This window comes from Cynocephalus volans, chromosome 4 (genome assembly GCF_027409185.1).
Source record: "Cynocephalus volans isolate mCynVol1 chromosome 4, mCynVol1.pri, whole genome shotgun sequence".
Classification (NCBI taxonomy): Eukaryota; Metazoa; Chordata; class Mammalia; order Dermoptera; family Cynocephalidae; genus Cynocephalus; species Cynocephalus volans.
This window is the reverse complement of record NC_084463.1, coordinates 118,319,428-118,331,540: the sequence shown is the minus strand read 5'-3', so window position 1 is coordinate 118,331,540 and position 12,113 is coordinate 118,319,428. Positions and strand designations below refer to the sequence as shown.

General features: G+C 37.2%; 1 protein-coding gene across 7 annotated transcripts in view; it reads left to right on the top strand.

Annotated features, from left to right (window-relative positions):
* HPS5 (HPS5 biogenesis of lysosomal organelles complex 2 subunit 2) overlaps window positions 1-12,113 on the top strand; it is a 40,827-nt gene that overhangs the window by 23,133 nt on the left and 5,581 nt on the right. For 3 of the 7 annotated variants that reach the window (XM_063093172.1, XM_063093170.1, XM_063093171.1), the window contains exons 11-20: window positions 65-223; window positions 802-997; window positions 1,668-1,791; window positions 2,631-2,780; window positions 5,056-5,133; window positions 5,441-6,018; window positions 8,465-8,585; window positions 8,783-8,938; window positions 9,670-9,828; window positions 10,879-10,992. In XM_063093172.1, the coding sequence (XP_062949242.1) occupies window positions 65-223; window positions 802-997; window positions 1,668-1,791; window positions 2,631-2,780; window positions 5,056-5,133; window positions 5,441-6,018; window positions 8,465-8,585; window positions 8,783-8,938; window positions 9,670-9,828; window positions 10,879-10,992 (1,835 nt within the window). The remainder of the gene's footprint in view (window positions 1-64; window positions 224-801; window positions 998-1,667; window positions 1,792-2,630; window positions 2,781-5,055; window positions 5,134-5,440; window positions 6,019-8,464; window positions 8,586-8,782; window positions 8,939-9,669; window positions 9,829-10,878; window positions 10,993-12,113) is intronic. The other 4 variants (XM_063093177.1, XM_063093173.1, XM_063093174.1 and 1 more) reach the window with 4 other exon arrangements.

Genomic DNA, 12,113 nt, shown 5'->3' with positions numbered 1-12,113 from the left:
TTTGAATATAGATTTAGTTACAAACTGAGCTATTCCATTAGGTTTTTACTTATTCTTTTACTAGGCAAGAAAAACGCTGACTATAGAAAAATTGGAGCATTTGAAATCTCAGCTGGACCTTGCAACGTATAGTGATTTAATTTCTCAACTTGAAGAATTGATCTTAAAATTTGAACCTTTGGATTCAGCTTGCAGCAGTAGAAGAAGCTCCATTTCATCACATGTAAGTATTCTTACTTTTAAAAGGGTTTTGTTGTAGAGTAAGACTTCTCCACCTTCCGTTATACTTATTTACCACTAGGATCGCAAAACTTGTCTTTTTCCTTTCCATGTAGTAGATTTTGGAGGAGGGGGTTCCAGGTTTCTTTTATTTATTGGACAGTTATATGAAGCCTCCTTTTAGGTGTGTGTGGAGCCACTGTTTGTTTTATTATTGTTTATTATTGTCTCTTCCCAAGTGTACCTCATATAGCCTCTAGAACAAGTTACGTTGCTCCTAATATGTGATTTCAGATGCTTTATGCTAATTTGAGTGTCAGTGCAGCTTGGGATTGTCTCATTTAATCCCCATTCTCACTACCACGCTTTATGAAGACAAGCTAGAGAAATACGGCAGCATGATGCCACTAGCACATGTGAGTGACCCTGGTGCTAGCTGCCCAAGCCTTGCACCAGTTTGTTCTAATAAGCCATAATTGTTATTATTGACTTTCTATATTAGTTAGTGTTGGTATTTCTCTGAAAAAGCTGTATTATAGGAAAAAATTTACTTTGTTTTTTCGGAATTCTTTTCATTTTTAGGAAAGTTTCAGTATTTTGGACTCTGGTATTTATCGTATCATTAGTAGTAGAAGAGGCAGTCAGTCGGATGAAGACTCTTGCTCCCTTCACAGCCAAACCCTCTCAGAAGATGAGAGACTTAAAGAATTCACCTCACATCAGGAAGAGGACCAGCCAGATCAGTGTTGTGGCTCACCTGGGAATGAAGGTGATGAAGGTGATGAATGTGTCTGTTGTTGGTTGCTGATATGAAGCAGTTATTTTCTTTGAGTTCTCATTACCAGGATTATCTTGTGCATAGAATTCCTATGATGTGTTAATTTTTAGCATGTTGATTTTCCATCCAGACCTGTGTATCTGCTTGCCACTAGAAGAGCAGGTTATGCTTAGTTTTTTTCCCCCTCATGTTTAGGCTAACGTTGGTAAAGTGCCTAATTTTGATCATGCGTCAAAATGCTGGAAAGGTTAAGGAAGAAGTTCATTAACCGAAAGAGTGGAAAGATTTTATCCTGACTAACCAAATTATTTTCCATCAGGAATGAAAAATTACTACAGTTTTGGGGGTCATTACCTTCCCTTTTTGATGTTCGAGTATTCCTGTGACTGAACTGTTGAGACGAGATTAATAGAGACTCTAAACTTCCTTTTTGACTTATGGGGATTCAGGGTTAGTAGGCAAATGAAGGTACCTGCCTTAAGTGTTTCATGTGGACCATCCCATGCATCTCGTAAACCCATGTTCTGCTCATTTGTATCTGGGTCAGTTGTGATTTTAATATTGAATCCTTCATTTCCTTTGGTTTATTCATTTTAGAATTTCTTTAAAGATTAAAAAAACTCCAATGTGACTAGATTTTGTCCCTTCCCCCCCCAATTCTATTCATTAGACAATGTTTCTCATGTTCCAGTGACGTTTGAGACAGATAAGAATGAAACTTTTCTCCCCTTCGGCATTCCATTATCATTTCGTTCCCCATCTCCTCTTGTGTCTCTTCAAGCTGTCAAAGAAAGGTAAACCAATTAGTCTTGTGATTTAATTCCATTTCTGATTTTACTTCAGTTGTCGCATTATGTACTTTGTGCTGAGAATAGAAAGACATTATAAATGAGAGAAAGTTATTTCTTATATAACCTCTTACATGAGGCTGTTCTCATTTCAACCTTGGGGAATTTAGCTTTCCTCTTTTAGTAACTGGGTATTTTAGTTGTTAACAGATGTGGGTTTCCCTCACCCAGCCAGAGCGAAAATTAAAAAATTTTTCTCCTCATCCCTGATGGGAACAGTTTCCATGTATCATTAGTCATGTCTTGATCCATTCTCAGTTTGGCCTTGGAATTGGAGACTTTTCAGAATTCTTTCTCCGTGAAACCAGGATTGGCATTTGAGTTTGAGAGAGAAGACTTTGTGCAGTTACTTAATTGCTTATCTGAGTCTTACTGGATACAAATTTTGCTTGTTAATAAGGGTATGTTGTGACTAGTTAGCAGCTGAGTTTCATGAAGAAATTCTTTGTTATTCTCTGATCAGGATAGGGCTGATGATCACATGGCTTACTTTGCCTCTGTTGACAAGAACATTACAGACATAGCAAGAATTAAAGACCTCTTTCTTTAGCACTGAATCATTGGTTTCTCAGGGCAGTTTAGTAAATGAAATGAATCATAAGTTTTACATGGGCCTCGTGTGAAATATATAGTTGATTAGAGAAGGTGCTATAAACAGAGGCTTTATTAAGACCAAGTTGCCTTCTTAGGACTAATAGGAATTTAGAAAACTCAGGTACCAAATTTTTCATTCTTGGCAGTAACAAGATTTTTTTCATGTTAGTTTTTCGGCATTTGACTTCCAGCGTTTCTAGCTTTGTGCGTAAAACCACTGAGAAGATTGGCACCCTTCACACAAGCCCTGATATGAAAGTGAGACCAGAACCCAGGGATGATGAACAATCATGTGAAGAGGATGTGAGTTCAGTTACCTGCCCAAAGGAGGAAGACACTGAGTAAGCTCTCACATATAAATCTGTGTAAAGCCTAGGGAGCCAGCTGTCAGTTTGAAGAAAGCCGTAGACTGTGTCCTGTTGGAGAAGGCACTTATATGACATACATTCATTGAGGATTGTTTGTATACTCATAAAAATTGTGAATTCCACATGTGTTGAAAAATTACATCAACCTGTAGCAAATCTATTGAGACATAGTTTTAATTTTGTACCTCTTCCATCTTTCCCCTGTACAACCCCTTTCTTCCCCCACAGTCTCCTCAAACTTCTGGGATGTCAGAGGAGTGTTAGATTAAGAGTAAAATGACCAGGGTTCTAGGCCTTATCCTAGCTCTGCTTCTGACTAGCATGTGACCTTAGTTAGTTGACTAAAGCTCTCTGGCATGTAAGATCAAGGATGTGCTGTTGTTGGATCAGTCAAAAATAAGGGAATATTAGATGAAGATAATAAAGAAAAAAAAAGAGACTCTTTACGCAGTGAAGAAACTGTTGATCAAATAGTTGGCATTGATGTCTTGTCAGGTGCCTTTCTATGATATGCTGGTAGCATAGTCCTTCTGTAGTAGAGCTGTAGCAGAGACCTTAGTCTAGCATAGTGTGAAGTTTTTTGTCTCTCTGGTTTCTGCCTTATCTCATAGTTCAGGGGATCTGGACATTAGAGGCAAGCAAGCTCAGTACTTACCCAGGAATTGAGAGAGAGACTCATAGGTCCAGTGTATCTGGGCAGTCAGAGGACAAAAAAGGTGCATTATTCTCTGGATAACTTAGTGAATCCATGTTTGTAGAAAAAAAGTACAGATTTTTTGACATGGCATTTAAGGCAGCCCTCAGCCTGACCTTAGCCTACCTTTCTAGCCTCATTTCCAGTCACATCCCGCTAATCATTCTAACTTCTAGTCCTGTTAGAGAATTGGGTGTGTACTCTGACATCTCACCACCTTTCTTCATTCTGTGTCTTCCATGTGTAGTATAGTTCCACCATTTTTTTGTAACAAATATTACCTCCTCAGGAATGCTTTTCTTGATTGCCTGGTCAGAATAATTATTCCTTCTTCTGTGTTTCCATAGCACAATGCTCTTTAAAGTGCTGCTCTTTAGCATTTATTTTATTCTTTTTTATATTATACTTAATTGTTTGCATGCCTTTCTTCCTAATTAGAGCTTACTCTGACTTAAACTTACTCTGACTCGAGGCTGTGGATCACTTTTTTTTTTTTTTTTATTTTTTGACATTAATTTATTTTATTTTATTTTTTTTAAATTTTATTTTGTCGATATACATTGTGGCTGATTATTGCTCCCCATCACCAAAACCTCCCTCCCTTCTCCCTCCCCCCTCCCCCCCAACAATGTCCTTTCTGTTTGCTTGTCGTATCAACTTCAAATAATTGTGGTTGTTATATCTTCTTCCCCCCCCCCCCGGTTTTGTGTGTGTGTGTGTGTGTGAATTTATATATTAATTTTTAGCTCCCACCAGTAAGTGAGAACATGTGGTATTTCTCTTCTGTGCCTGACTTGTTTCACTTAATATAATTCTCTCAAGGTCCATCCATGTTGTTGCCAATGGCAGTATTTCATTCGTTTTTATAGCTGAGTAGTATTCCATTGTGTAGATATACCACATTTTCCGTATCCACTCATCTGATGATGGACATTTGGGCTGGTTCCAACTCTTGGCTATTGTAAAGAGTGCTGCAATGAACATTGGGGAACAGGTATACCTTCTACTTGATGATTTCCATTCCTCTGGGTATATTCCCAACAGTGGGATAGCTGGGTCATATGGTAGATCTATCTGCAATTGTTTGAGGAACCTCCATACCATTTTCCATAGAGGCTGCACCATTTTGCAGTCCCACCAACAATGTATGAGAGTTCCTTTTTCTCCGCAACCTCACCAGCATTTATCGTTCAGAGTCTTTTGGATTTTAGCCATCCTAACTGGGATTAGATGGTATCTCAATGTGGTTTTGATTTGCATTTCCCGGATGCTGAGTGATGTTGAGCATTTTTTCATATGTCTGTTGGCCGTTTGTATATCTTCCTTAGAGAAATGCCTACTTAGCTCTTTTGCCCATTTTTTAATTGGGTTGCTTGTTTTCTTCTTGTAAGGTTGTTTGAGTGCTGTGGATCACTTTTTATAGTCATCTGTTTGTCTCAGGTAACATGAAGCACAATACCTGCTATTGAGTAAGTGCTTAGAAATATTTGTCTAAGAAAGCTCTGATCCCCTCTAACTCTTGTGAATATTATTTTATTTTTCACACTTTGTTAGGGGGAGAAAAGAGATAACTAGTCAACCTCTAGAAGAAGACAGGTTCCAAGCGCTCAAAGCAGCAACAGCAGAAGCAATGTGAGTATGAATGAGAAAGTTTTACAGTGAATGGAAATGACTTTTTGAGGTCATCAGTAGTGGTCCTGAGACAGTCTGGGGCAGAAGTAGCCTCATTTGGAATTGAAATTCAAGAATTAGTAAAATACTACAAAGTTGATATTCTCTGTTTTGTCATCTTGCTGAGATGGTAGTTATTTAAAGAGCTGAAAAGAAACATTTATTCCAGATGAATATGCTGTATTAGTTAGGTTTATTTAGAAATGAAATAATTTGTTTTAAAAAAATCACATTAAATGTAAATTTTATATTTGTCTGTCTTGTACAGGACCAAGCTACAGGACCCTCTGGTTTTATTTGAACCCAACTCTCTGAGAATGGTTTTACAGGAGTGGCTTTCACAGTTAGAAAAAACATTTGCCACGAAAGACTTTTCAGGCATTTCAGATACTGGCAACTTATCCATGAAATCAAACCAGGATATGCTATTGCTTAATGAATCAAAAAAGGGAATATTAGATGAAAATAATGAAAAGGAAAAAAGGGACACTTTAGGCAATGAAGAAACTGTTGATCAAACAACATGTGAATCTGTAAGTAGTCTGAAGGAGTCCTCAGATGACCTTTTTCAAGTATGTTCTCCATGTACCATAGCAAATGGTTTTCAGAAGGACCTGGCTGAATTGACAACGTTGTGTTTGGAATTGAATGTATTGAATTCTGAGATGAAAAGCACAAGCAGACATATGGACCACACTTTTCAACTCTGCTCTCCTGAAATTCTGGCTTGTCGGTTCCTAAAGAAGTACTTTTTTCTCCTGGACTTGAAAAGAGCAAAGGAGAGTATCAAGCTTAGTTATGCTAACAGCCCTTGTGTTTGGGATACTTTTATTGAAGGATTGCAAGGTAACAATCAGATTGCCTTATCAAATATAGAAATTAGTATAGAGGGCAGTAGCATTTTTGAATTTTTTGGTTTAAAAAAAAATTTAAGTAGAAAATCACCTCTGTTCTGGTCAACTTCCATTCTGTTTTCCACTCATTTTAATTTTTAATAGTTCTTCAAACATTGGTTTAATTTGAAACTGTATTATAAGAAATTAGATTTATTTCTTTCACAATCACATTCAGAGAATTATATGGCAGTGTTGGAGAAGTTGGAGTTAAAGTGTTCATGAATGCAGATACATAAAAACAAGAAAATCCCTCATGTAACTTATTAATATAGAAATAATATATATCATATATTGGGTACTTACTGTGTACCAGATATTATGGTAAACACTTTTCAGGCATCAGCTCATTTCATCCTTATAACAATTTTTAAAGTAGATTGTGTTATTCCATCTTATAGATGAGGAAAAGGACACACAGAGAGATATTACTATTTGGGTAGGCTAAAGTACTGTAATAAATATCTTATAATAATGCATATTTAATAGAAGTTTATTTCTTGCTCATAATAGTCAAGACAGGTGTTCCAAGTCAATGGGCAGCTCTCTCCCATGTGGTAATTCAGCATTCCAAGTTCCTTTCACTATTTTAGGCTCCATCCTTCCTTAGGGCTTGAGGTTGAGGCTGGGTTGCTATGTCCAGGGGAAAGCATGTGGAACATGCTTGTTTTATAGGCCTGGCTGGCAATGGCTTACATATCTTCTGTTGACATTCCATTGGTGAGAATTCTATCACATGGCCCTACCTAACTGCAAAGTAGACTGGGAAATGTAACTTATCCTGGTGTCCAAGATGAAGAGAACGAATATGGGTGAAAGGCTTGCATGTCTACCTCAGGAGACTTTGGTGCATAGCCAGTAGTGTCTACCTCAGACTTGACCAAAGGTCACACTGTTTGTCCTCCTGATATAGAAACCAGCTCTCATACCCTTAAAACCAACATTGCCGTTTCTACTGCCATAGTTCCATGTTTTTGAAGAGGTGAATGTTAATTCAAAATTCTGCTCCAATAACAGATGCCATGTTTCTAATAATTGATTGAGACTTTAAGCAAACTTGATTCATTACCAAAAGTGAATAGCCACAGGTAGGGATACATTTTTGTATTATCTGACTTAGAGGTCTTTTAGCATTCAGGAAGTTATGGTTACAGTTGTGCTTCAGTTTACATATAGCAGCATATAGCACTTAAAAGCATAAGAAACAGGTTATTTCTCTTCAAATAGGTTCAAGTGTGTTGACATCATTACTTATTGGAAATTTTCTGTATCATCTTTATTATGTGATCATACCCAACCCTGGGCACAGGAGAATAGCAGAAAGAGTCTCAGTAAGCCAGAGTGATGATTGTTACTACCAGTGCTGGCTATGACAAGCATAGTGGGCAATTTGAAATGATGTAGCTGCTTGAATTTAGGTGGTTACATCTGGCTTAGCTCCCACCCAGTCATAAAGCTTTTCCTTACTTCTCCAGCTCTAAATGATGGCTTCCTTCTCTGAATTCCTTTTAAGTACTTATTGCCTGACAGTGAAATGAGAAACAATGGGACTGGGCAAAAAATGACCTTTTTTTCCAACAAATATATCAGAAATTGAAGGTTGAGCCTTTAGAAATGGTCTGTTGAACAGGCCCCACCCTTCTAATGGTGTTGTAATTATGGAAAACAGCATTTGGAACTATTCTTTGGGATTTATCTTCAGAGTCAGTTGAAAACTACTTGAAAAAAACACATTTTACTTTAGATTAGTATTGTTTTCTTTTTTAAAAAAAACATAATTTTAACTAGATCATCACTTACTGTATTCACTGGACTTGGCTTAAAATGACTTTTGATTATTCCCAAAAGTCAGATCTTCCTTCAGAGGATGAATATTTGCTACACTGATGTTTTTAAAAAGAGGCCAAATATTTTACAATTAATTTCTTTTTTTTTAATTTAATTTTATTTTGTCAATATACAATGTGTTTACAATTAATTTCATTGAATTTAGTTTAATTCTAAAAGATGGAGTAGGGGATACTAGGAAAGACTGAGCAATTTGATATTGATGGTAGATATATATAGCTTGTGATGTATGTACATAGATGGTAGACATATATAACCCCAGATACTTATTTTTTCAAGAGTAATAGCCACCGAAGTATTTGTTATCTGTTCCTTTGTCTTGTTTAAAACTTTCAATATGCTTTGCATCCCAATTTGATTTTAAAGTCCTTTAAAAGTAGAGATTGCATGTTGGTTTTTTTTGTCTCCTATAGTGCTTAACAAACATTGGGCCTTATACATAGTAGGTGTACATGGTAGATGCGTGATTAATGATTGTTGAAAGAATATGTTCATGAATTGAATATTTACAGCTAAGAGATGAAGGGGAAAGGATGTGCTTTATCTTTCAGAAATGACTAGTTCCAATCCTACGTGTACGCAGATGGAAGAAGGAGACCTACCAACGAGATTAAAGTTATTAGATGACTCAGTTCCTTTTGATAGTCCTTTGTTGATTGCTTATGCTACCCGGTAGGTTGTCTTGTATGTTGTTTATATGAACTGAAGCACATGTGTTTTTTTGTGTCTTAGTCTTTAAAATTGTACTCATTTGCATATCAGGCAGCTTCTTGTTAGTATATTTATTTTCATTTCTAATAAGTACTTAATATACAAATTATATCATCTCACTGAAATTGGAGACTGAAGTGTTTTGTTTTTAAATGCAGGTTGTATGAGAAGTTTGGGGAATCTGCTCTTCGATCCTTAATCAGGTTTTATCCATCCATATTGCCTTCGGATATCATGCAACTTTGTCATCATCATCCTGCTCAGTTTTTGGCCTATTTAGACAGTCTGGTGAAATCAAGGCCCGAAGATCAGCGGTAAGAAGGAGAGCATATTTTCAGACTCTCTTTTGATAGGGCATTGTTTCTCTTTTATAAGCAGGTGTAACATTTTTACAGTTAACTACCACAGGGTTGAGGCACTTATTATGGAAGATGAGGATTCTGGCAATCTCGTACCATTCTGCCACACTTCATAGCATACATCACAAGTGCGCATGTACCATACTTCTAGTACCTCCCTCCTTCCCTCTCTCTCTCTCTCTCAGGGATTCTCAGATCATCAGTGTAAAATTAAACCCTTGATTCAGGGCCTAGGCTAAGACAGGTAAGTTTGTTTTCTCTGCCAGTGAATGGATTTACTGTTACCTTTTTATGGACGATATCCCAGCTTTTTGTATGTGGATCTCAGTTCTAGCTCTTCTCTTTTTAGGTTGGTGTGTCATTTTCTATCTCTCCATGGCTCTGTGCGCCTTGGTTATTAGACTGGCAACTTCCTCCTTTTTTTTTTTCTTCCTCTAATTGGTTCATACTTGCCACACTGGTTTTTATTACTCCTCTTTTTTTTTTTTTTTTGGTCCTTTGGCATTTTTCTTATTATTTTGGGGTTCAGTTATTCATTTAGAGGACTACTAAGTTTTCACCAGCATTTCTAGACATTTTGTAGCAGAAAGTTTTCAAGTTAATTCATCTATTGTGTTGATTCCTGAATCAATACTCCCATACTTTATGTTTCTTTACACTCTCACATTTTATGTTTCCTTTCTCAGCATGAAGATTGGTGACTTTTCTGCCAAACTTTCTCTTAGGTCGTCCTTCCTTGAGTCTTTTCTACAACCAGAATCTTTAAGATTGGATTGGCTGCTTTTGGCAGTGTCTCATGATGCTCCACCAAGCACAAGCACAATGGATGATGAAGGATGCCCCAGGTAAGGTAGGAGTCCCCTTTCTAAGGACTAACCTCCAAAGTTCCTTTGGAATGGAACCATATTATTCACTTATAGCATTTTGGGCTCACTTTAGGAATAGCTATGGAAGAGACTGACCCAACTCATGGTAGTAATGAGATTGAATGTACTTCTTAGTGGTTCTGAACATTTTTGGGTCACCAACCCTGTAAGAATCTGATGGTTCTTTTCAGAAAAATGCATATGCATGCAAAATTTTGCACATGACTTCAGAGAATTAAACATTCCCTCAGCTCTTTCCTGGACCCACATTAAGAGCCCTTGATGGATGTGAGGGCGATCTGGCTGTGACATCTTTCACCCTGTTGATCACTAGGGTTGATTTGGCTGATCTGGCTGGCTAGGTGGGTGTCCCCTTCCTCCTTCACTGCTCTATGTGCATCCCTCTCGAAGCTGTGTGCTTCATCGAAGAGGATGACCTTCCCCGACAGAGAAGAGGACCTCTGTCAAGGGTATATGAATAGCTCTGCAGCTAGAACCTCCAAACAAGTTCTCAGGAGCCCTTGATGATTAAACCTGTGTTAAAGGGAGAAAATAGTGCATGTGTATGTATGTTTTCTTCCTAAAAATTTGTCAAGGGATTTCTAGACACAACCTGATTTAGGGTTTTTTTAGTAAAAGTAGAATTTACAAAAAATACACACTGATACTTGTAATGTATTAGAAATATTCCTTGTGTTTTCCTCCAAGAGAAGCTTTTTAAAGGTCCCCAAAGTGCCTGTCTTATATGCCTAGACAAAAGGTCTGGAAGGATATACAATGGCTGTCTGTGAATGATGGAATTATGGGCTTCTTTCTTTTACTCTTGATTACCTAAAATATCTAATTTAAAAAAAATGAATAGGTTATAGGAAAAGTAGCTATTTTTAATTTTTCAAAAGCCAAACAGAAATGTTTGAAAATATAATAATAATGTAATATAATTAAACTATTCTTACCTGCTAGATGATTAATAAACACTTTCCAGAGTTTATTTCCTATTTAATTAATTAATTTTTTAAAATTTCACAGGCCTCATTCACACTTGCTTTCCTGGGGTTACAGTCAGCTGATCCTTCATCTAATTAAACTTCCTGCAGATTTTACAACCAAAGAGAAAATGACGGACATCTGTAGGTCTTGTGGGTGAGAATTTTCTCAGAATTTGTTAAAGTTAAGATTAGAATTATTTCAGTTTAATAACCTTGTAGTTAAGGGCCTGAATTGATATGTTTCATCATTTGGGAATTCTCTTTGCTACATAAAAGTAAATGTGTCTGTCTAAAAGTGGACCAAGGGCAGATTGTCCACCTAACCAGAAAGGTATCTTGAGGCCAAACAATGTAACAGGCCATTCTATGTGATAAAACAAAGAACTTTATTACAGAGTAACTTACTTACAGAGTAATGTGTCAGGCCGATGGCAGCCCAAAGGCATATACCAAACTTCTCCACACTATCTCAAGTCTGAGCTCAGGTTTGTATAGGCAGTTCCTAAGCAAGCTTAACTTAAGTAACTAGTTCCAAATGTTGACGCAGGTGGCCAGGCTGACTTATCATCACTCTGGTACTTAATCATTCCTTTACAGTCAGCAGGTTGTTCCTATCTGTTCTAACTGCCTTTTCCCTAGTTACTGTACAACTTTATGGGCAAAGCTCCCACAAAGACATAACAAAGTGGTAAGGGCCTAACATAGAGTCAGTATTGCTTGCAGTCCCACGGTACCTTTTTGTTTTAAGTGATAGTAAAGTAAACATCTTTTTCCTTTTAAGTTTCGTGCATATTTTTTGTGTGGGAAAGACTGGCTCTTGCTAATTCCTCTCCATCCTCTCTGCTTAGTTGCTAGCTCTAGTTCTCAGGCATGTAGATAGTATTTAATTAAGTGCCAGGTTGTCTGTGTTATCAGTTGTAATAGACATGGGATATCCAAGAAGAGAGGGATCAGAATGGGCTAAATAGAATTGCTGGTGAAGGACTCAGGGAGAAGGTGAGGCTTTGAAGGTAAACCCTGAAACCTGTGTAGGATTTGTATTTGTATAGGAGCCAGGAGGAGGGTGGGTCAGGTGAGAGAAACAGTAAGAGCAAGGGCGTGAAAAACTGACACTGCTTATTATTTACATCACACATTAGTTATTTATTGCCTGTTGATGTTGTCTTATGGCGTGACCTGGATTAAAATCTTTTGGAGGTAGGGACTTGTGTCTTTTTTTCCCCCATATAGTGTCTCGTCCATACAGTGGTCAATACTTGACACACATTTGTTCAT